General features: G+C 33.5%; 1 protein-coding gene and 2 long non-coding RNA genes across 5 annotated transcripts; 1 reads left to right on the top strand and 2 right to left on the bottom strand.

Moving 5' to 3' along the window:
- Nucleotides 1–3,738: 3,738 nt before the first annotated feature.
- On the bottom strand, nucleotides 3,739–5,659 carry LOC145738155 (uncharacterized). 2 transcript variants are annotated; one of them, XR_014180608.1, is made up of 4 exons: nucleotides 5,554–5,659; nucleotides 5,312–5,494; nucleotides 5,039–5,190; nucleotides 3,739–4,259 (listed from the first exon to the last, which is right to left on the bottom strand). It is a non-coding gene; the product is annotated as an uncharacterized LOC145738155 (long non-coding RNA). The 2 variants fall into 2 exon arrangements; XR_014180609.1 differs by having other exon boundaries at nucleotides 3,739–4,256.
- Nucleotides 5,660–6,625: 966 nt separating this feature from the next.
- Nucleotides 6,626–17,423, top strand: LOC145738154 (uncharacterized). Its single transcript, XR_014180607.1, has 4 exons — nucleotides 6,626–6,763; nucleotides 6,896–7,093; nucleotides 11,170–17,230; nucleotides 17,290–17,423. It is a non-coding gene; the product is annotated as an uncharacterized LOC145738154 (long non-coding RNA).
- A 3,555-nt stretch (nucleotides 17,424–20,978) lies between these two features.
- Nucleotides 20,979–23,199, bottom strand: LOC145738152 (uncharacterized). 2 transcript variants are annotated; one of them, XM_081993016.1, is made up of 4 exons: nucleotides 22,157–23,199; nucleotides 21,763–21,831; nucleotides 21,434–21,559; nucleotides 20,979–21,369 (listed from the first exon to the last, which is right to left on the bottom strand). In XM_081993016.1, exons 1-4 carry the CDS (start codon nucleotides 22,332–22,334, stop codon nucleotides 21,062–21,064), a joined length of 681 nt encoding a protein of 226 aa, XP_081849142.1. In that variant the 5' UTR covers nucleotides 22,335–23,199; the 3' UTR covers nucleotides 20,979–21,061. The 2 variants fall into 2 exon arrangements, with proteins under 2 accessions (XP_081849142.1, XP_081849143.1); XM_081993017.1 differs by having other exon boundaries at nucleotides 20,980–21,369; nucleotides 21,964–22,296.
- Between the last annotated feature and the right edge of the window lie 2,004 nt (nucleotides 23,200–25,203).

Below are 25,203 nucleotides of genomic sequence, written 5' to 3'. Positions count from 1 at the left end.
TTGATTTTAAAGAGCATTTTGTGATATCCGGCTTATTAGGAGCCATTGGTAAATTTACAAAAAAGTTGTTAAATGCTTCACTGATAGCCCGATGATCATTCAATATTTTTCCTGTCGTAGAGAATGGATCAATAATGCTTATAGCAGCTGTACTACTATATTTACCACGACTTTCGTTGATGATGTCCCAAGAGGTTTTGTTAATATTTTTTGAAGCTAATAATCGTCTACTATTAAACGACCTTTTTTCTTCTCGCAGTCGCGCCCGATATATTTTTTTCAAAGCTAAGTATTTGTTGTTGTATACTTGATTAGCTATTCGTTTGTTAATAGCTGCCATTTCTTTCACTAATTTTGAGAGCTCGATAGTCTCTCTGGAAAATCGCAGACGTTTGTCCGTTTGGTTTCTGTTTTTAATAAATTTCTCTGGAAAACTATATGAGTATAAGTAATCAAATATTGAGAAAAAAGTGCAAAATTGAGCGTCGACGTCGCCAGACCCATCAGCTAGGCCCAGATCCACCCGCATTAACTCGTCTCGAAATGTTTGTAATGAACGTTGGTTTATTGGTCTTACCAGTTTCATTGGGGGTGAGCTGATATTCGTTACCACCTCGAGGTACGCAATTTGATACATATGATCTGACAAATCATTATCTACCACAGCAACATCGCAACACTCCCAATCAGTAAATATATTGTCAATACATGACTCAGATGTATTTGTAACTCGTGTAGGAAGAAATATAGTCGGCCTAATACCGAACCCTGAGAATAAATTAGTTAGAGCAATACTACTACTATCTCTAGTTTTAGGCAAAAAATTTATGTTAAAATCTCCGCATATTATGTAACTGAATCTTTTATCATAAATGTGGTGCATCAGGTCAAGCAACCTGCAAAAAAATGTATCCATACCTGCGCCCGGCGATCTGTACAGAGAACAGACAAACAACTGAGTTTCATCTATCACAATTTTAACACACGCAATTTCAAATGTTTTTTCCTGGCAGAATTTGCTAACATCTACAGTAGTAACGTTGAGGCCTTTTCTTGCCAATATACATACTCCACCCCTGATGTACTCCTTCCGGCAGAAGGACCCGACAATGTGGTAGTTTTGAATATGAACACTTTCAATATGGTTGAGTTGCCAATGTTCTGACAAGCAACAGATATCTATATGTTCATTTTTTAGGGTAATTTCGAAACTATTCAGTTTATCCGTCGTAAGTCCCTGCACATTAAAGTTCATTATTTTAAGCTTGTTTCTATTATGGTTTGGTTTAAAAAATCATCAGCGGAAACGTCGCTTAATTTTGTTTCACTTTGAGATCCGCGGTTTTTGGGAAAAAAGTATCGGTTTAGTAATGTTCCTCTGGGCCAGATGGCGCCGTCCATAATACTGTCCTTCCTATCAAATGGCACCCCTATCCGAAAAGATGCAACCCTGTCTCGATTTCTCAGTTCCAATTTAGTACAGCTTACTTTGCAAACTCTTGACAAATGATCCACAAATTATCATTATGAAGAGCATGTGGCAGATCGTTCAAATAAATAATGAAAAGAAGAGAACCCAGTATACTGCCCTGGGGTACACCTAATTATTTCAATTGAAGGCTCTCCGATTTTTTGTCCTTTATATGTCACATACTGAGTACGACCTTTGAGATAGAACTCTACCCACGAGAAAGCACATCCCCTAATACCGTATCTATTAAGTTTACAAAGTAGACTTTTATGGTTAAGGCAGTCGAACGCCTTGGACAAATCGAGGAAGAGCCCTGCACAAAGATTTCCCTCCTCCAGAGCCTCTGAAATCTCAGAGGTCAACTCAAAAATTGCTGTCTCCACAGATCTACTCCGCAGAAAACCATGCTGAAAGCTAGAAAGTAATTTATTAGATCCGAAAAAATTAACAATTCTATTGTAAAAAGCTCGTTCAAAGAGCTTTGAAAAAGAAGTCAATATGCTAATGGGTCGTTAATTTTCGAGCAATTTGTATTGCCCTTTTTAAATAATGGTATAACAGTTGTTTTTAGGGCAGTCGGGTATATACCCTCAAGGAAAGAAGTATTTATTATGTGAACGAGTGGCTCTGTTATCACCTCTGTGCATCTTTTAAGAATAAACAGTGGGACTTTATCATCACCAGCACAACGCTTTGATTTTAGGTTTTTGGAAATACGTATAAGTTCACTCTCATCCATCATAATTAGATAAATGGAGTTCACGTTTACATTAATGTGCGAATGAGAGTTTGTGTCTGGTTGATAACGGCCTCTGTTACTTAGGGCTTCCTGAGCAGCGTTTATAAACATTGCATTAAAGTCATTTGTCAAATCTTATTAAATCATTTGTAAATCGCGCTGGGGCAGAGGACAATCCTTCTTTTTTTGATTTCCCGTCAGATCGTTAACAATATACCATGTTGTTTTGCTTTTATTGTCAGAATGAGATATCTTATTTATATAAAACCACTCTTTGCTTCTCTCAAAAGTTTGCCATATTCGATCTTCATTTCGGAGTAAATTTGATTGCATTCAGGATATTTGTTCTTTAAAATATTAAGAATGCCAAGCCTTCTTTGAAACTCTTTCCTTTGGACCCGTGGTTGTTTATGTTTATTACTATCTCAAACAATTGTTGATATCGACAAGGAAGGCGGCGTCGGATTTACCTGACCTTGACGTTCTTTGTCGTTTTTTGCTTGTAATTCCAGTATGGTATTTTCATGCATTTTTACAGTTTCAAGCAAGGTTTTTACTTTTTCCTTTAATAAATCACAATTTTCATTTAGTATTGCATTTTTTGACTTGGTTTCCTCCACTAGCTCACGCAATAGACAGTTTTCTGTCATCAGGGAAGTCATGCGTGGGTCCGAATGGTCCGATGCAGTTTTGAGGTTAGAGGTGTCACCGGATTGGTTTTGAGGTTCATGACGACACACGGCATTTTTAGCCCTCGCAGACTGGACCAAACAACTAGGGTGAAATAACTCGTCACATTTTATGCACTTCACTGAATTTACAACATCCTTTTTACAGTGTTTACACTTAAAATCACTAGAAGCACTCTCAAGCAAAACATCATTGGCGGCCATCTTGTCCCTATTCTCTGAACTTTCTGCACTGAAGTTTCTTAATTTGATATCTGGGTTTACTTTTTGTCTTTTTTTTAAAGCCCAATTCAATAACTTTGGGATGTCCATATATCAATATCTTTGACAAGACTTCCAACAGCCTCTTTTCAAGATTTGTCAGTATATCCACGACTGCAAGTCCACCCCCAGTTAACTCTTGCTCTGCGAAGTGAATTCTCCTGGCTTTTGCCTTGACTCTGGACTCCCATTCATCAAAAACCTATAAAAGAAGGTATCCTGACCCTGAAAATATTGCTAAACGCATAGTACAAATTTACTCGTTTCCAATTTTCCATAGTTCTTTTTGGACTGCAATTTTCTTGATTTAATTGGAGACAAAAATCTTTAAATGCTCCTTCATTTTATGAAAACTGTTTTTTATACTGCAGGTACATTTTCAATTGTAGAAGACTGGTCCTTGCTTTCTTGTCTGCTACAAAGTTTAATGTAACAGTCTGTATCATACTTATTTATTCCAAAACGTGCTTACATTTAAAATAACCTGGATAAGCAAAATTTGTATTTATTTTTAGCAAGGGTTATTAGACCAAGCAAAAGCACTGGATTAAAATAAAATAAATAAAAACTGCAACAAATATGTTATATAATTTATTTTGAACTTAATTGAAACTTTATTTTATTTATGTTTTCATATTTTACTCTCTCGGATGGCATCAGCTAAATTGTTTATCGATTCAGCTACTGCCAGAATGGAGTTTGATATTTCTTTTAATCCAGTATTTGTTGATTGAATGTGTTGTTCTAAAAGAGCTGGAAAAATAAATTCTAACTGTTAGAAACTAGCAAATAATTTAAGTGTTACTGCAGCCTGAATAATAATGTTTTAATGGTTAAGTTGTTTTTTATCAGCCTAGCTACTTACATTTTGTATATTTCATAGACGATAAACATATCTTTTTGCTGCCAAACATCTTTCTTTTTCTACCTTCATTGGATCCATTTTCATCCTTCATTGGATTTAAGGAATTTTCAAAACACTCTTAAGCCTCATTTCTATCTTTATCTTCTAGTATCTGATTACTGACTGAATTATTTATAATTTCTGTAGTTATTGCAAACGCTTTTGATGTAATGGTGTCTTTCCTATGGTTCCCTTCTAAAACAAAAATAATTTGTTTTTAGTTTAGTAGAACAAGTTTAGTTAGATGCAACACTATCATGCATGTACACATTTTACAAAGTCATACTATTATTTATAAAGTGCTTAACATACTGTTACGGTTTGGGCCTACTATGCTCGATACTCCATGAAACCGATGCGCCGCAATATCTGGCCGGGCGCGTATTAAAGTAGGCCACACTTAGGAAGCGGCATACCTGGAAGAATCGAGGCAAATCACGAAGCGTTTCGCGGTCATTCTAGAACGTGGTTTGCGAATATAAAAGAAGCGGCGTTGACGACGGCGTAGTAGTTAGGAGAGTAGTGTAGTAGTGAATTTGGGAACGCGGTAAAGTTTAAATAGCGGAGTAATTGTGGAATTGTAGTAGTGTTTTTAGTAGCTGTGTTAATTATTGTACGGAGTGTTTTGAAGTATTAATAAAGTTATTAATTGTTGAGTTAAACTGACTTTGTGTGAACCCACGGGAAAACCGTAACAATACTAACAAAACAGACCCTCTTGACCAAAAAAAGGGTAATTCTTAATATCCCTAAAAAATATGCCAAAAACCTCTACGAAATCATAAACTTGATATCAAAGTTGCAAAGAAGTCAACTTAATTCTAATTGATTCTTTAAGAGACAGGCTAGTGTGTTGAGCCCTTTAAATCAAATAGACTCTTTGACTTATTCTCTATGTTAGTAATGACATCCAGCATTAAACAAAAATTTGATTCTACTACTAACATTAAATCACAAAAACTTATAAAACTCACCAGCCACTGCAATACCTAGTTCGGGTATTTCTTGGATTCCACCAGGGAAAATATAAAGTCCAGTTAAATTGACACATTTTTTTTTCTACATCAGATAGTTCCGCATTATTCCGAATTTTTGCTTTTATGTGGGATTTCCATTCAATGAAGGCCTAAAATTTCATAGTCTATTTTACTAATAGGCTCTATAATATAAATGAATCAGACAGATACAATACAATACAGGTACATGTGAAATTGCAATAAAAGTCTTAACTACTGTAAATTATATACCTTTTTCCATTGTTCACCAGTTTTTTGGGTACCTCCAATAGAATTTATAGCCTTTGCAGCTTTTTCCCAAGATTGTCTTTTTAAATCTGGGGTAGGTACCTTTTCCCCACTTTAAAACCTCAGAACTTTCTACCTCAGTTAGAAATTGAATATATTGCTGTCTTGAGGCTTTCTTAGACATATCTAAAATTGATTTAAAAATTAAGTTTGGTACTTATCCTAATTTTGAATTAAGTACTTACCGTTGCCAGGAAAAAAACTGAAAAACACCTGTGGCGGTGTTGCCTACCGTCTCGTTCGTTTCTTTACTCGGAGTAGGTTAGTGTCGAAGTATCTGTCCGTGTTGGGCAAGATAATAATGACAGACGATTTAGGTTATTTTTTATTTGACATTGCACATTTTTCCCGGTTATTTGAGAATAGAGACAGTGTCGGGCAAGTGAACAAAATGGTTGTCGGTTATCGTGCTAGTTCCTAGTTTTTCGGTTTTTCTCATATCACGGCGGTGTATTTAGTCTTAAGCATGCTGGAAATGTTCCATTAATGGCAGACTATCAACAAGCAATGAATAAGTGCAATTCGGTTTATTCAAAAAGCAAAATGGTGGTGTTTTATTGATAGTGACGACCATCCGTTCCCCACATGGTCACGTGCTCAATATCCAACGCACACCACACACCAAAATCCGTTTAAAATTTACATAATTTGTGAGGTTAGGTCGGTACTGCTCAGTCTGGATTGGTCTGGCCATAACACAAATGCAATGTTGCCATAGTAAAGCTTGAAATTTTATCAATCAATTGTTACTTACAGTTTTTTTAATCAAATGTGACCAAAAATTGAAATAGTGGTCAATTTTCAGTGAAATTATTTCAATATTGATATTAAGTCAATGGATTTACGGCATACGGCTGAATATCTACGTATCAAGTACTATGATTGTAAAGAAAACATCTTTGTGCTGCTGCTATGTTTTTTTTAAACAATAAACCCAATACTTAATGAATCTAAATTTTTAGATATTTCGTTTCGTAGAACTTACCCCTTCCTATAAATACCATCTCAGAAGAATGTAATGCCTCCACTCTGTGAAGATGGACTACTTTAATGAAGAGAGAGAATCAAATAGTAATACAAAACCACGGACAACGCCTGTAATCCCTTGGGTGCATATTGTGCACTCGTGCATCCACTGTGACGTCACCCGGCGTAACGCATTGAGGAAAGAAGTTCTGCTGATAGACCATCTTGGATCTGTTATGATGTCAAATGCCAACTTGTCACTTTGCTGTTGTTTTGTTTTTTTTGTTGTGTCAAAAAAATTTACATGCAGCTGAAATAATTATTGTATTTTTATTACAATAATCCAATAATTGGGGAAGATTATTCACTAAATTCAAGTAAATGTATATTTTTCAATGGTGATAATGCATACAACGCCTGCTAGCCCAGGTAAGATTACAATCGCAATTTCGTACCTAACCTGAAAAAACTCTGCTGATGCATTTTTTGTATACATTACTAAAAATTTGTCTGACAATTTTTTAAGGGTGGTTCAACTAACAAATTGGGCCTATTTTACAGATCTGTATCCTGTATATGCTGAATACTTCACTACTTTTCCATGTGGATGAGAAAATACAACTTTTATGAAGAAATTGACCTAAGCGAAGAGCAAATTACCCACTAAGAAGATTGCAACAACTTAATCAAGTTGAAGAGTGAAATTGTGTGCAGGGGGCTATTTACATTAGAACAGTGAATAAAAAAGCATGTTTTAAGGTCAGTATATTGATTTTATTTAAATTAACATTCAAATGAAAACCAATGCAGTTTTCATTATTGTTTTATGTTTAACAATTATCATTATACACTGCATTGCTCAACTTTGAGTTAATATGTATTATACAGTGTCTTTGTACAGTAGGTACTGCATAAATTTGATGAAATGGAAGGTTATATAAACTCATTCCATGAAATGGAAAAAAAAAATTCCATGAAATGGAATGAGTTTATATAACAAAATTTAATTTTAGTAATAGTATTAATATTAGCACCAAGAACAGAATCAATGCTTATGACCAAAGGAGTTTATAAAAAAAATAATTTAAATTTAGTATCAGTAATAATTGAATTCACTTAAAAACCAAATTTTTTTAGGGCTAATACCAAAATTAAATCTTCTTGCCTTTTTCACACCTGTTGTATGGTTAACCTGGCATTGACAGATGAATATTATCACAAAAATGACAGTTTTTAAGGACATGATTTTATTAACTTTTTCATTTTTGTTTTGGGTTCCTGCTTAAAGAAAAAGGTTTGCAGTTACAAGCTACAACTTTTTATTTAATATTTACTATTTATGTACTGGCACTTGTCAGTCTATATGTTATGTAATAACCTCCATACACTTATCATTTATAATCACCTTCAATTTTTACAGTGAATACTAATACTTGAACTAAATTTCTCCACTGGTACACCCACTCTATAAAGTGGGCTGTACTTTTTCCAAAAACACTTGGAACCTTGTTAAGCTAAATATTAAGTTGATGATGGTATCTAAAAAACGAAACGTTGTATCTAAATACAAACATTATTTTCTTAAATAGCATAAATTAATGCCTCCAGAAGGTGCAATTGATTGAATGAAATGAATTTCCAAAATAATCAATAATAAAGTGGTAAAAAAATAAATTTTTTTTAATTTTTTAGCATTAAAATGCGCAACTTTGCCTCCATTTAACTAAATCTCTATCAACTATACTTTCTGAGATAGCAATGCTAATGCATCTAATTTGTAACACCCTGTATTTGTGCAGCTGCAATGTTTTTTTTAACAATCCAATACTTAATGAAATTAAATTTTTTGATATTTCGATTATTTGAGCTTACCATTTTCTATAAATATGGTATGTCTCAGATGGAAAGTAGTGTGTACATTCTGTGAAAATAGATTTCTAGTTTCTACTGTTCAATGTAAAAAATAATATAAAAAGTTTTAAGTGCATATTGTGCAGCCCGAACACCCTACTGTGACGTCACGCGGCTTATCACTTTGAGAAAACAAATTCAGCTGATTAAGCCATCTTCCATCTGTTGTTATGTCAACTAGTTCGAAATTGTCACTTTGCTTTTGTTTTTATTTTGTTATGTCAAACAGATTCCCATGCAGCTAAAATAGTTATATTTTTAACTTTTATACAATATTTCAATAATAGTTGAAAATCATACTCTAAAATCAAGTAAATGTATATTTTTTGAAGGACATAGAGCCTGCTGGTCCAAGTAAAATTACAATGCCAATTTCAAACTTAACCTAGGCATTTAACCCTGCTGATGCATCATTATTACACATTTTTTTCGTCTGGCATTTTTTAAGTATAGTTCAAGTAACAAATTAGACCTATCTTACAGATCTGTATCTGGTATATGCTGAATACTTCACTACTTTTTCATGTGGGTGAGAAAGCATAACTTTTATGAAGAAATTGACTTAAACAAAGCTCAAATTACCCACCAAGAAGTACTACATTAGAACAGTGCATTCAAGAGCAAGTTTTAATGTTAGTTAACTATTTTTACTGAAATTGACATTAAAATGAAAAGCATTGCAGTTTTCATTATTGTTTTACGTTAACACAATAATCTCAACGATAATCATCATTATTTACTTTGGTAAATTGCATTATTGAACGTCAAATCAATTTGTATTATATTTAGTGTCATCTAAAAGCATGTTTAAAGTAATAGTAATAATGAGGTAGTTTGCAGTGAGTACAAATGATGAACTCAAGACACCGCTTGTATGAGACATCTTCTATCTTATGAGTACTATGATTATCAAGCAAACACCTTTGTGTAGTTGCAGTGTTTTTAAAACCAAGTAAATTCTTTTGAAAGATAATTTGATTATTCAAGCTATTCCCTTTCTATAAATAATATCTCAGATAGACAGGAATTAAATTTAAGGTTGATTTGATTATCTTAATCAGAGTAAACGATTTGTGTAGCTACAAAAAGTATCTTGTAAAACTGTGACAGTCCAAATTGTCTTTGTTTTATAATGTATATTATTGAATTTTTGATTCATCAGGAAGACTTGTTACATCTAGCGTGCACCGTTTTGTGATCTTTGTTTTTTATAAGCTATGTGATAATATTAGTTTTAATTTAGGCTGGGCAATTTTTTTTAAAACAAAAATTAGAAATGTTTTCTTTTTGTTATGACTATGCAGGCTGCTGCATAACTTCGTGGTAGATAAAATATTGGTATTTTTAAATAGAACCACATTTTTTAATACATTTTAAATTCTACACTTAAATCTTAAACTTTTACCCTATACAGGGTGTCCCATAACTATATGACAATCTCTCGGGAGCATACATGGGAGGTCAAAATAATACGATTTATTCATATAAACATTTTTCCTAAAGTCACTCCTAAGGGAGATATCGAGCCACAAAGAACTGCCTTCCAATTAACGTTTTTGTCCTTAACTTCTGAACCACTTTGTATATTGTAATGATTTTTGGGTTTAATGTTTTATCGAAAGAGACCTTCTATTTGACATCAAAACCAGGTATCTTGTCTTAGCAGAAACACAGGAACTAACTGGTACCCAAGGAAACATTTGCTTAAACTTTGACAGCTGTCATTATTTTCAGCTGCAAACACCATTAATAGATACTTTTGAAATTTTTATCGAAAAATCGTTCTCTTCTTTTATTTCGATAAAATGAACGGTTTTCGAGATAAATCGATTTTTCATTGAACTGCTTAAACCAAAACGTTATTAGAAATATTTCTTGAATTGGTTTTTTGTTTAAAATACACATGGAAAACGAAATTAATGCAGAACGAAACGAAAAAGTATGAAAGCTGGTAGGGACAGTAGGGGTTGGCAGACGTGAAAAATGAATAAAATAATAATCAAAAAATTAAATTAAATTAATAAAAAAATAAATAATTAAATGCTTATTCAATTAACGAGTATTCTTCCATATCTTTCGTTATTCTACACATAAACTTTGAATACTAATTTACATACAAAAACTAGTGGAACGAATATTTTTAATAACATTGTGGTTTAAGCAGTTTAATGAAAAATCGATTTATTTCGAAAACCGTTTATTTTATCAAAATAAAAGAAGAGTACAATTTTTCGATAAAAATGTCAAGAGTATACATTAATGGCGTTTGCAGCTGAAAATAATGACAGCTGTCAAAGTTTAAGCAAATTTTGTCTTAGGTACCAGTTAGTTCCTGTCTTTCTGCTAAGACGAGATACCTGGTTTTGATATCAAATAGAAGGTCTTCTTCGATAAAACATTAAACCCAAGAATCATTACAATATACAGGGTGGTTCAAAAGTTACGGCCAAAACCGTTAATTGGAAGGCAGTTCTTTGGGGCTCGATATCTCCTTTAGGAGTGACTTTAGGAAAAATCTTTTATATGAACAAATCGTATTATTTTGACCTCCTCTGTATGCTCCCGAGAGATTGTCATATAGTTATGGGACACCCTGTATAAAGGGTGTTACAAATTCGATGCATTGCTATTTCAGAAACTATTGTTGATAGAGCTTTAGTTAAATGGAGACAACGTTGCGCATTTTATTGCTAAATAATTTGGTAAAAAAATTCAAATTTTTTTATTACATCTGGAGTAAATTCCAAAATAATCATTAATAAAGTGGTAAAAAACAAATAGAAATTTGACTTTTTCGGTTTTTGTCGGAAATCTCCGGATGTAATAAAAAGTTTTTGAATTTTTTGTTAGGTATTTAGCTGAAATCGGTTAAAACACGTTGACGTTTTTATGTTCTTGTCGTAATATTATTTTCTTTGTTTCAGATATTCTCCCGGTGAAGCGAGATGCATAAAAAGTCGTACAGGGGAATGCTGGAATTCTTATTTATTTTACGAATAAACTAAAAAATGGGGCGCGGGTTGTGTGTAGTTTTATTTGCTATTTCGATTTGCTGTTATGCCTTATGCAGCATTTTCCTACCCACAATATTTGGCAGCATAATTTTTATTTAATGTCCGACTAAATGGGGATGTATTAAAAGAATTGTAATTCCTTTAAATGTCAATCTACGCATGGCGAACTGAGTAACTGTGCAGAAGTTGACATTGGAATTGAACCAGACCAGCAATCAGTCATTAATATCTATCAAACGTACAATTTATTTTCCAACTGATTAACATCCTACAGCAAAATTAACTTTTTGTGTCTGCCCAGTTCCGCATTATATCGAAGAATTAACCTTTTATTACGTGTGTTTTCTAAGAACGAGCCAGAGCCATGTTTATTATTAGAATTTAAAAAAAACGCGTTTTTTAATGTGTATACAAACTTAGAACGTGTTTGAAACACTCTTTGAGAAGTAAATATAAAATCAATCTTTTTACATGACTTGAGTCATGATCCGAGATATTGGTTGGGACTTTCAAACTCAAATTTTTACACTCAAAAGTATACACATTTTTTTATTTTGTACCTTCATTACGATTAATCTCTTGAGTAAAACTTTTTCTTTGCAACTACGCCTTTTTTTTAAATTTCAGTTTGATGTTTATAAGACGTCACATATTTTACTACGGATTTTTTGAAATCTGTGATCTGGATGGTTTCTTGTTCATTTTGTTTGTACAACCTATATGCATTCGCCATAGATGTGGTCAAAAGTAACTCGAAGGCGACTATCTGATCAGATAGATCGACAGATTCCTTAGCCCTGATATAATCCCAAACAGCTTCAGGTTTTAGTTTTACACCTCTTGTGACCTCTCCTCGATCGATAATTTTGTCCGTATGTTTACTTGACAGCATAAAAACATTTATGTTATCTTTCCAATTTATAAAAATTAGACCCTCCTTACTCTGCTGCGCAAATATTTGACCCTTTTGGAGTTTCTTTAATATAACTGCTTTTGGCAGACCACATTGTTTTTTTCCTACCGTACCTACTAAGGGAGTATCTGAATCGATTAATCACATAGATAAATGAATGCTAGTGTACCAGTTATCGGTTACAACTGTTCTGCCTGCGTTTGAAACGTCTTCAGCTAGGTCCATGACAATTCCATGTGGTGTAGTTCTTAAATCATTATTCTATTTTGAAGTGAAAATTTTAAAATTTTAGGTACACGTCATTCATTGCACTGCGCCCCGTAGATGTGACATTGATGTTTGTTTACATCTGTAGATAGGCCAATGTCATTCAGAGTGATTTAAATTTTTTTTAAACATCTAGTGAATAAACATATGTTTAAATCGTTGCTAAGCGTTGAATAATTGACTAAAAACAGGACGAATTTTAATAAAATATTTTATTAATTTTAAATTGTAGGTACACGCCATTCATTGCACTGCGCCCCGTAGATGTGACATTAATGTTTGTTTGTTTACATCTGTAAATAGGCCAATGGCATTCAGAGTGATTTAATTTTTTTAAAACATCTAGTGAATAAAAATATGTTTAAATCGTTGCTAATCGTTGAATAATGGACTAAAAACAGGACGAAATTTAATAAAATATTTTATTCTTTTAATTTAATGAAATTTTTTATTAAATTTTGTCCTGTTATTAGTCAATTATTCAACGCTTAGCAACGATTTAATCATATTTTCAAGGCTTAACAATCATACTGACCAAATCTGGACGATCTAAATTATACAGGGTCTCTAAAATTTACTGCCAAATCTGTAATGTTATTAGGCAAAGGAAATAAACAAGATAATTATTAACAAAAACAAACTTTAATTAATTCATGAGTCTGACAAGCCGAACTGTCTCTTGTCGTGACTGTCATTTTTATTATACTGTGGTGGTGTCGTGGTCAGTAAGCTCGTTGTTGACTAATCACAACACTCCACGTATAAATCAAACTGCTCCAATTTCACTTATTATGCTTTATTAACATTATGGGGAACTTTGAGACATTTTCTCATTAAGAAGGTGGTAAAAAGAATAAAATATTAGGAACTTGTGTCCGAAAACCTTGGCGCCCGAAATCTGACTCTTTACTGTCGACGCTTGACAGATGTCGTACGAAGCGACGTAAAAACGCCGGTTGACGCTACAATACATTCCCTTGACAGACTAGGAATGTATTCTCCACTAAACACATATATTACACCTTTCCCCTTAACAAACAACTTAAAATAAAGTAATTAAACATTTGAAGAAAACATAATATGCAGATTAACAAAGTAACCAAATTAAACAACACAGTTAGTACAGCTAGTACATATCATAATCCTTGAAACGACTAGGCCTTCTCACTGATCTGTTGCTTTTCCTAACTTGAGTATAAGAAGTATTTTTTGAACTTGCCAAGTTAGAATTGTCAATAGTGCCATCATCTAAATGTGTTGTCGACATAAGTGGGCCAGATGTATCACAACTCTTCCTACTTGACCAACCAACATTAATATTATCATCGCCCTCGTCAATCAGACCGCTTTTACAAAAGTCTGGATGAATTTTTGATCCACGCAGATGGAAACTATTTCTTCTGACTTGGTTTCTATTTTCTTTTTCCACTAAGTATAATGGCGGCTCAGATAGCTTTTTAATAATCTTTGCTGGTTCCCAGGTTTTTCCTTGATTGCTACATTGTCTTATGAATGTTGTTTTGTCATAATAATATTTATAAAGTTGTCTCTTGTTTTCTAACTTCTTCTTCTCCTCACTATAATCAATGGAGGAGCTAGCAACTCTGACCTCATGGGTACTAATGAATTAAGCCTTCTAGAATACAGCAACTCCGCTGGTGATTTTTCTAGTCCCGAAATAGGTGTTGCTCTGTACTCAAGCAAAGCTATATCTAAATCTTCACATTTTCTTAACATCTGCTTTGCAATTTGCACAGCTCGCTCTGCCAATCCATTTGATCTTGGATATTTTGGGCTGGAAGTTTTAAAGACAAAACCCCAACATTTTGCAAACTGTTGACACTCAAACGAGTTAAATGGCATGTTGTCTGCAAAAACCTCTATTGGAATACCATGGGTGCTAAATACTTGTTTAAAGGCTTTAATAACAGCACTGGCAGTTTTTGATGGAAGGTCAATTATTTCTAGCCATTTCGAAAAATAGTCTATTATTACTAAATATGAGTGACCACCAAACTCTAATATGTCACTTGCCACTTTCTGAAATGGCAAATGAGGAAGTTCCCGTAGAATTAATTGTTCTTTGACGTTATTACTTTGATATTTCATACATTTTTTGCATGTGCTGACATATTTTTTAATTTCTTCATTAATTCCCGGCCAGAATAGTATCGTTTTCGCCCTTTGTTGTGTTTTGATAATCCCAAAATAATTCGCATGCAACTGAGACAGCATTTCATTACGCATGGACAATGAAACTATAATTCTGTCATCAAAAAATAAAATATCATTGTATAAATGAATGTTATTTTTAAATTTGTATTACTTTTGAACAACCTGAGGTACTGTAGATATGTCCTGTGGCCAACCCTTAAAACAAAACTCCTTTAATTTTACAAGTTCCACATCATACCAAAACCGGTGATGAATGATCGTACTTGTTTTTTTTTGAAAATGTTTAAGTCTGTCTTCGGTTACATTTATCGAATGTACAATTTCTGTTAAAAAGTCATCATCTTGTACAATTTCATCTTTTAAAAAATTTCGTGATAAAAGATCAGCAATCAGTATTTCCTTACCAGGCTTGTAACTAATATTGAGGTCATATTTTAACAATTTGACTTTCATTCTTTGTAGTCTTGGAGAACTCACCTCAGAGACACTTTTTTTTATAATGGACACTATTAGCTTATGATCTGTAAAAACTTCTACAGGTCTTCCATAAATGTAATTGTAAAACTTTTGACAAGAGTATAAAATTGCATTCATTTCCTTTTCAATTTGACTAAAACGAGTTTCATAATCAGTCAAGGCACGAGAGGCAAAAGCAACAGGTCGATTATCCTGCAGATGTAACTTATCCTTATGCATGATGTCTTATCCTGATGCAGTAACACACAACCAATACCACTTTGACTAGAGTCAGTCTGAATTGTTATTGTTTTTAATTCATCAAAATTAGCTAATACTTGAGGTGAACTTAGCAGATTTTTTATTAGCCCGTTTTAGACTGTCATATTTTTGGTACCAGATCTTGTATAAGAAATTGGCACATAGTTGTGAGGTTTTTGGGATGGGTTTGACTTGGTTTGAATAATTTTCGGTGTTTACACTGTCCCATAAATGCTCTCAGATATGATCGAATTATTTTGACGCTTGACAGAAAAATGACATGAATGATAGTTTATAACCCGGTTCTGAAGTTTAAAGATTCAAAAATCAAAGGTTTCAATATTGATGCTAATTGATTAATAGTTTATTATTTGTGTTTTTTATTTTGGATTTTGTGCACAAATCGTGTTTAAAAACAATATTAAAGTTGATATGGATAACCTTGATTCGTATTTTATATTCCAATTTGCATATTGGTCCACTTTTGTGGTAAAAAAAAATTGCGAAGGACGAATTGCTAAAAAGCGTTTGCAAAGAAGGTCTGTCAGAAAAGTGTGGCAAGAAAAATGGCTTGCAAGGAGACAAATAGGTCGAGGAATTCTGAGTTTGCTGAAGGATGAACTATTGTTGGAGGATCCTCATCATTATAGGAACTTTTTACGAATGGACAACCCCTGTTTTGTCAAACTTCTGGATATTATTAAAGATGACATACAGAAACAATCAACCCACTTAAGAGAACCCATATCTGCTGAAAATAGGTAATTAGGAAATAGCACAAATGCTATTGATTTAATAACCCTACAGTCATATTTTTTCGTTTACTGATGTTACAATGTTATACTATAACTTCATGTGTCTTGCACTGATATATGCCAAGTAAAACGTAAATACTTATACCTAATGGGTTAAGCTGAAGCCAAAGTGTTGTATCTGTTAATTGAGGATAAATATTAGAAAAAATTTAATGGATTGTCTTGTACATAAAATCTTTATTGTTTTGTTTTTATATTTAGTTAAAAAGTGTGGCTTTTTTCAGAGCAATAACATTACGATATTTAGCAAGTGGCAATTCTTTTCGGGATCTCATGTATTCAAGTAGAATACATGAGAGCACTATTAGTCTTATAATCCCAGAAGTGTGCAAAGCAATAATTTCAAATATGCAAGAAGAATATATAAAAGTAAAATATATGACACTGTTTTATCAGATATAATATATGATAACACTCTTAATGTAATTTTTAGTTACCAACTGATAGCCAAGGATGGACAAATGTTGCCAATTACTTTGAAAAGCTGTGGCAATTTCCATTTTGTTTAGGAGCTCTTGATGGCAAGCATATAAGTTTTGAGGCCCCAAGAAGCTCAGGTTCTTTTTACTACAATTACAAAGGGACTCATAGTATAGTATTACTTGCACTGGTAGATGCTACTTACAAGTTTTTATATGTCGATGTGGGTGTGAATGGAAGAATAAGTGATGGAGGAGTGTGGAGAGAAAGCAGCCTTAAAAAAGCAATTGATAAAAAATTACTAAGTTTTCCAGAAGATAAATGTTTTCCTGGCTCAACTATTGAGGTGCCATATGTCATGATTGCTGATGATGCATTTCCCTTGTCACGGAGAATGATGAAACCATACCCTCAAAGAGGCCTTTCAAGGGAAAAACGAATTTATAATTATCGTCTTTCAAGAGCCAGGGAACTGTAGAAAACGCATTTGGAATATTAGTCAATAGATTTAGAATCTTAAAACATGTGATTAATTTAAGTCCAGAAAAGGCTGAATTAATAACATTAAGCTGTTGTATTCTGCATAATTTTCTGTGTACACATAACAGTAAATATAGTGAAGTACAAGAGGAAACATGTGAGTTACCAGGAATTTGACAGCAAGGTGAGGATCTAATTTTTCACCCTATTTTATTTTTTTTTTAATTCAGTCTTTTTTCCTAGGTGGGCTTAGATGTACCAATGATGCTACCGCAATTAGAAATAAGTTTTGCACCTATTTTAATTCACAAGGGCAGGTAGATTGGCAAAACCAATATGCAGGCCTTTTATAATATAGATTTTTCTATGTATTGGCTATTCTTTTAAATAAAAAATCATTTAAAATGACAAATTTATTAATAAAAAAAACAAAATTTTAATTACTGCTTTTTAATTGCCTCCCCCAACAAACGAACAATCTCCATATAGACGTCTTGCTTCACTCTATTATCCTTTATTAAGTGTAATTGGGTCGCAACAAATTGACCCATTATGTCTTCTGAGGTGCTCTCCATTTTACGCCTGTTTGAGAATGCAGCCGACATTGTCTCAAGTCCACATGACACACTTTTTAGAACTTCTAATTCACCAGCAGTGTCACTGAGTTTTCTCTTTTTTCTACTCCTCTTTGTACTTTCGCCAGAAACCATAGGCTGGGACTGGCTGCTTGCTGGCCGGTTACCAAAATGGGATGTTGGGGACAAAATCCCGTCCTGGTTGCATTCATAAATTCCATCCACAAGTGTCTGTGACTATAACAATATTTATTTATTTTACTACTAGATAGGAATAATAAAATTAAACCTTCAAAATTAATTCTGTGCTTCTAAGGTCCAGTTGTACAAGTAGGGTTCAAAGGCGGGTTTAGCTGAACTCGACTGGTACTTGAACCTGCCCATAAGTAGAGTATTGCTGTCACAAACCAAATTAATTTGACAGCAATGCTATTCTTATGGGCAGGTTCAAGTACCAGTCGAGTTCAGCTGAACCCATGTTTGAACCCTACTTGTACAACTCGGCCTAATTTTATTATTAATTTTTAAGTATCTATTTACATTAAATTCCTCCAATGTCACAACATCTTCATCTTCAGGTTCGTGTAGCACCTGCTTACTGCAGCCGGGCTGAGGGCTTAGCTGTGTATCTGGGATTGTGAATGTGCTCTTTAATGGTCGATTTTGAAGATGTTCATTAAGAAATACCAGCTTTTGGTAATACCATAGAGATGGCTGGTAAACCTACAAAAAGCAAAGACCTGATATTAAAAATTGTCACTGGTGTCACATTTTCACAGGAGTATGCATATTCCTGGTAGCTTTACAAACCTCTTCTTCACCGATTCCAGAGTGAATTGCCTCCAACACTTTTTTTCTTTCTGCCGAATAGGTATTTCGCAGGCTCTGGAACTTTTTGCTGACTTCTTGTATTAGGGCGTAGCACATTTACTTTTTTTGTTATGTCTTCAAGAGCTAGGTTTCTTTTATATTTATTATGATAATCTTTGTTTTTTATGGCATACCAACATGGATATGATTGGTACTCTTCAATTAGAGTCTCAATTTGACTTTGAGTCCAGGAAGACATTGAATTTCGTGTACACAAAATAAAATACTAATTACACTAGTTTTACCAGAGTTTTATGCAACGTTCAAATTAATCAATCATTAACGTGGGACGTGTAGATCGGAAATAAACACAATACACAATCACAATACCAAACCCAAACAACAAAAATAATCAAATGGATAATTTTTAGGTTAGGTTTGTAATTGTTATGCCCAATGCGCATGCTCGCACACTAGAAATGTGTTGAAAATAGATCGCGTCCTATTTTTCAACACATTTCTCAGACCATCTTTAGAATTCAACTGTTTTCCTGTTTTACACTGTCACATCTAAATGGTATAAGATTTTGTATCAAATCTGGTATAAAAAATATGATAGTCTAAAGCGGGCTTTAGATTTAATGAATCAGACTGACTTTTGGTCCAGATCCACTCAACATTATTTTTAAACAGCTCTCTCAGTGGGGCAGAAATATCTGATAAATTAGGTTGAACCTCCTTAGATAATTAATCATTCCTAACATTTTTTGTAGCTCTTTCTTATTTTTTGGCTCATCTAACATAAGAATTGCTTTAACCTTATTGGTATCAGGGCTCATACCTTCTTTATGAAATACATTGCCCAAATACGTTACTTGCCTAACTATATTGAATCTTATGTTTATTAAATTTTATGTTACATTTTCTCGCCCTCTCTAAAACTGTACTCAAACTTTTATCATGCTCTTTTAGGCCCGGTTGTAAAAACTAAGATTAAACTGAGTTCCGTATGAAAACCAAGTTTATCCTAAAAACAGTGTTGCAAAACAGCGGTTTACATCTTAAACCTGATTTTGACCTACGGTTTCAGTAAACCGTCGTTTTTCTTGGATTAGACCTCGCTTAACCTAACTTTTTACAAGTCGTACAGAGGTACTAAATTACGTTTCCTGTTTACTTTCTGAAATGGATCTAGAAAATGAATTTACAGATGATGAAGATTTTCTAGAACTAGTTAATATCTTGCAAGAAGGACCAAGAAGGCGTCGCGTTTTCAGAATAAGGCAAAATCATTTCTTACAATGGAATGAGCAACAGTTTGTTAATGAGATTTCGTCTATCAAAACAGACATTCAGATTTATTCTTAGCGAAATAGAGCCCTTAATAGCCTTGCCCACACTTAGGTAAGTAAAAGTATTGTCTCGTTACAAAATTACAAAATATAACTAGATATTTTACTCCTAATTTTTCCCATCCTAAAATACCTACACAAGTTACAACATATTTGATTTCTTTTAGCCATCATGCAGTAACTCCAGAAGAAATGTTATTAATGACACTCAGATTTCTTGCAACTGGTAGTTTTTTGCAAGCTGTGGGTGTTTTTATTGGTGTCGACAAAGCAACTGCCAGCAGACATATATGGAGGGTGGTCCGAGCTCTTGCAAGTTTATACAATCAATTTATCCAGATGCCTGAACATGATGTAGCATTGAGAAAGGTCTCACAGGGCTTTTACCACATAAGTCGTTTTCCCAAATGTATTGGTGCACTAGATTGCACCCATGTAAAAATATTATCCCCGGGTGGTGATGAAGCAGAACTTTATCGAAACAGAAAAGGTTTCTTTTCATTCAACGTTCAAGCAATCTGCAACTCAGAATGCTTTTTCCAAGATCTAGTATGTCGTTGGCCAGGATCCACCCACGATGCATTAATTTTTTCAAATTCTAATGTACGACGCAGATTTGAAAGAGGTGATTTTAATAATCATTTATTAGTGGCAGATAGTGGATATGGAGTAACAAATTATCTGATTACTCCATTGAATAATCCTGTAACAGCAGCTGAAAATCTTTTCAATGAGTCGCAAATAAGAACCGGAAACCCAATAGAACGATGCTTTGGAATATGGAAAAGAAGGTTTCCTATTTTATCATTCGGTATTCGTATAAAAACTGTTAAAGTAGAGGCCATCGTTATAGCAACAGCTGTCTTACATAATGTCTCTAGACGCTTTCAAGATCCCGAACCTGAACTAGATGAAGATGAAATAAGGCAAATTGAAGTAGTAAACAACATTCAAATTGAGGAATTTAGACAGGCAAATAATAGGATAAATGTAAATAACATTGTTAGACGCCAATTAATATATGAATATTTTGCCCAACTGCAATAGAATTACTTGTAAAACTATTGGTGTTTATTTTATCAATTTCCTGAGAAAATTACTTATCTACTTGAAAAATGCTGATTTAAATGCCATTTTGTCAAGCTTGTACATATGTACCTATATTATTAAAAAAATAACACTTAAAAGTAGCCAGAGTTTCTATTTATTGCATTTTATTATTTTTAAATATAAAATAAATTAGAAAAACAAATTACTTATACAAAGACAAGTAGGCAATTAACTCTTTAAATTTTGTAGAAGTGCCAGTTTTTGTAATTGATGTAATTCTTTCTTCATTTTTTGTTCTTCCAACAGATTTTCGATAAGCAATTTACTTTCATTTTTCATAACTTCTATTCTGACTTCCGATTCTTTTCTCATATTTGCTAGTTCCAATGTATGCTTTTCTTCCAAAAATTTAGCTTTCAGTTCTCCTTCTCGATCAATCCAAATTTGTTTGTCATTTTCTGAAATAGCTTTTGCTTCAGCCCACTTGCTAACTTTTCTCATTACTTCATTTTCCTTTCTTTCACTATTGCTTTTTCCTATAATTTTTAAATGATGTTATTTTCAAAAAATGTAAATTAAAAATATGCTTTTAATTATTACCTGTCTTTAAAATTGCAGATTTGGGAGTTTTCAACATCTTGGGTGTATATTTTGCCCAACTTGTGCTTTGTGGTTCTTCAATTGTAACTTCAGATGATTGCTTGGATGTTACATTATCTCCAATCACTGTCATATTGTGTTGTATTAAATATCAGACTAATTGGAGATAAATTATTGGCCATATTCAAGAGGGCAGAGTACTATGTAGCTGCTAACATTACTGTTATGAAAACAAAGAAAACCCCATCACATAATTTTGAAAAATTGTTTCATAGCTCCTACAAAGATCTTTACCGCCTTGAATCTGCACAATATTGTTAGTTACATACCTGTTAGTGGAATGTCATCAAATTCCAATACAGTAAGTTCATTGAGATTCTCAGACATTGCAATATTACCTGAAAAAATTGTTATGTTTTATTTATAATACTATATACCTACTTTCAAACAGCAGCTAAATAAAATAATTTGAGTCCTGCCTTTTGTTAAGTAACAACTTGATGTACATATTATATCTGTCATGTGCTTACCATCCACACTAGTAGATATTTCTATATTACTGGTTTGAATTTCTGGCATCACTTGAGGCATCACTTTATACACTGATATATCATTTTCTATTTAAAAAATATCTACTATTAATATTGATGGCGCTAATTACTTTAAGTACCTATCTTCTTAAGAATACTATGCCATAGGAATAATATAAGAAATACAGCTAACCTGATGAGATTGCATCCCCACCAAACTCTTTGGAATGTCCTTGTACCCTTGCTGTACCCAAAATTTCCTGAATTTTGTTATCTATGTCATCAATTTTGGTTTTCTTTTCAGGGCCTCCCCCAGTTCCATAGTTATAAATTGTTTCTTCTGAAAACTTCTTTTTTGTCTTTTTCTTCATGTTTTCATACTTTCTTCTTAGAATTATGGCAGATCGATAAGTTGTGCTGCTTGAATTAAATAAAGTTTCGATATCAGCCCAGCAACCATTCTTTTTATTATTGGCCCCACTGTCTGTTTTTTCTTTTATTCTCTCCCATCTCCAACGGTCAAACGGAGCAAATTATAATAAGCAATTAAACAAAACAAATATTTAAATAAATAAACTGTTGAGTACAGCGCCAAAAACAAGACAAGACAAGACAACTGTTGAGTTCAGTTGTCACGAATGTCACGTCACTTGACTCAAATCGGATTTAACCTAATTTATTCTTCTCTTAAATGTTATTTTCCTCTCGATCATTGGTGCCAACTTAAATAAAACGTAGTTTATATAAACTAGGTTTCAAATCGTCTTATACAACACATGACCCATTTAAACTTAGTTCTCACTGGAACCTGGTTTCACTGAACGTCCGCTTAAACCGTATGTTTACAACCGGCCCTTAAGGTGTTAGCCGCAATAAGTAAATCATCAAAGTACACAATGACTCCAGGAATATCTGCAAAATGTTCGGTGTTAAGTTTTTGAAAAAATTCTGGGGCACAATTTAAACCAAATGGTAATCTTACAAACCTATATACGCCAAAAGGAGTACCAAATGCACAAAGCAAACTTGATTTTTTATCTAGTTCCACTTGATAAAATCCATCTTTAAAATCCAAGACAGTGAAATAAATAAAATCTTGTTTTTCAGTTTTGCACAAACATCATCTAAAGTAGGAATTTCACAAAATTCTCTTTCTAATGCTAGGTTAAGATGTTTTGGGTCAAGACAGAGCCTTAAAGATTTATTTTTTTTCTCAATTATTACTAAATTACTAAGCCACTCGAGCCAGACGAGTTTTAATTGATAGAGGTACTCTCCTAGGTGGCTTAGCAATGGGTACGGCATCTTGTCTAAGTTTTAACACACATTTTTTTTTAAATTTGCCTATGCCAGAGAACAAGTCTGCATTATTGTTTATAAAAGATTCCTTATTAGCATCCATACCCAACACAACATTAACTTTTCTTACAATTTTCAAATCAGTAGATGATTGCAAACCTAAAATAGGGGTACAATTTTCCCTGATGACTACAAATTTCAAGTTATAAACTTTGCTACCAAACTTACAATCTAAGTATACTACTCCTACAGGTGTTATCTTAAAACCTCCAAAAGTTTCTAATATTAATTTCTTATTGAGAATAGGAATTGTTTTGCCATGAAGTCTTTTTAAAACATTTGTAGATATAATATTTACCTGCGACCCAGTATCTATTTTAAACTGAATTGGGCAAACACCATTTAACACTAATTTCTCCATCCACTCATGATTACTTTTAACTTCACTAACCTTTATAGTACATACCAAGAATGCCTGGTCCTTCTCATCTTCAGTGTCAGTATTCGGCTCCTGCTCCTGAACTTCCTTCACCAGCCTGACATTGCCTCGAGTACTTTTACAGAACCTGGCAAAGTGGCCATACTGTGCACACTTCTGACATCTCCGCCCATATGCTTGACATTGCCTGGGGTCGTGTTTTCTTCCACACCTTCCACATTGATACAGCTCACCACCTCTATTGCCTCTTTGATATCCACCCTCTGCTGCAGGTACCTTTGCTCTTTGAAAGCCTGTTTTGCTTCCTTTATTCAGTTGATCCACCTTTACTGCTTCGGCCGAACATTGTTCCTGAACTTCTCTTAGCTCAATTCGATCTCGAATCATAGAATCATTTGAGGCAGCTCCAAACTCACAACTTTGAGATAGTTTCTTTTTAATCTGTTAAGAAGGGATCAAACGACTCTCCCTCTTCTTGTTTTCTCTTATAAAATAACAAACGCTCATACACAACATTACGTTTTGGTGTTAAATACTGTTCCAGTTCTGCTAACACAGTATCATAATTGCTTTTTTGTGCTTCAGTTAGTTTTAATGTATTAAAAACCTCCAAACCTTCTGTGGGGGATCTTGAAAATATCTTATATAGTATCCGCAGGATCTCACATTGAGGGGTGGGGTAAATCAACGGAATCAACCCGGAACTGTAATTCTTTGTCGCAGTTATTTTATTTTGGATAGGCTAGCGTTGTCAGTTTAAGTTATGTCAAGTAACACTAAAAAGAGAAGATTTAGCACAAAAAAAAACAAACTATATTGTAACAATAAAAATAACAGTACACAACGTATGGAAATACCTAAGTTACCGAACCTGGCCAGGTGCTTTAAAACTAGTTAAAAACCTTACTGCAGGTCTGGTGAACTTATTCTAAGCAATGAGGAAATTATAATTAAAGCTACATTCACTTGCTTTGATAACAAAACTTATCACTCGCACACTGAAGTAAACTCGGGTAAAACAGATTGATAACCAAATGGGCCAATTCGCGCACTGAATGTCTTTGACTAGTTGGTTATCAGCAAAGGTAAATTAAATCTATGTACATTTATTTACAACAACAATCCTGAGTGGCGCAGTATGAGCTTAGGCATGAATATGACATTTACTTAGTCAACAGTAAAAATTATAATAATATTTCTGGTGCGAATAAATGAGCTTTATCACGCAGACACCATAAGCTAAATATCACGAGTGTTTGTACAAAAAAAAACACGATGAGAAAAAACACAATTGATCCGTCTTTTTAGACTGATTGCCTGAAAACTGGCCAAACACGGGACTGGCAGTCAGTTTTCTCACATTAAAATAGTATTTACACTGGCTTTAGTCCGATAAAAATCTCTGACAAGGGTTTGTAATATTTGTAAATAGTACACACAGTAACTTCAAGGGCAAGAACCACTCTTGTTTAGTTTTTTCTGTCCAAAAAGAGTACTTAGAC

This window comes from Ips typographus, linkage group LG15, assembly GCF_016097725.1.
Source record: "Ips typographus isolate SLU linkage group LG15, UJ_Ityp_2.0, whole genome shotgun sequence".
NCBI lineage: Eukaryota > Metazoa > Arthropoda > Insecta > Coleoptera > Curculionidae > Ips > Ips typographus.
Note: the sequence above shows the minus strand (reverse complement) of the source record. Positions and strands in the feature narration are given on the sequence as shown.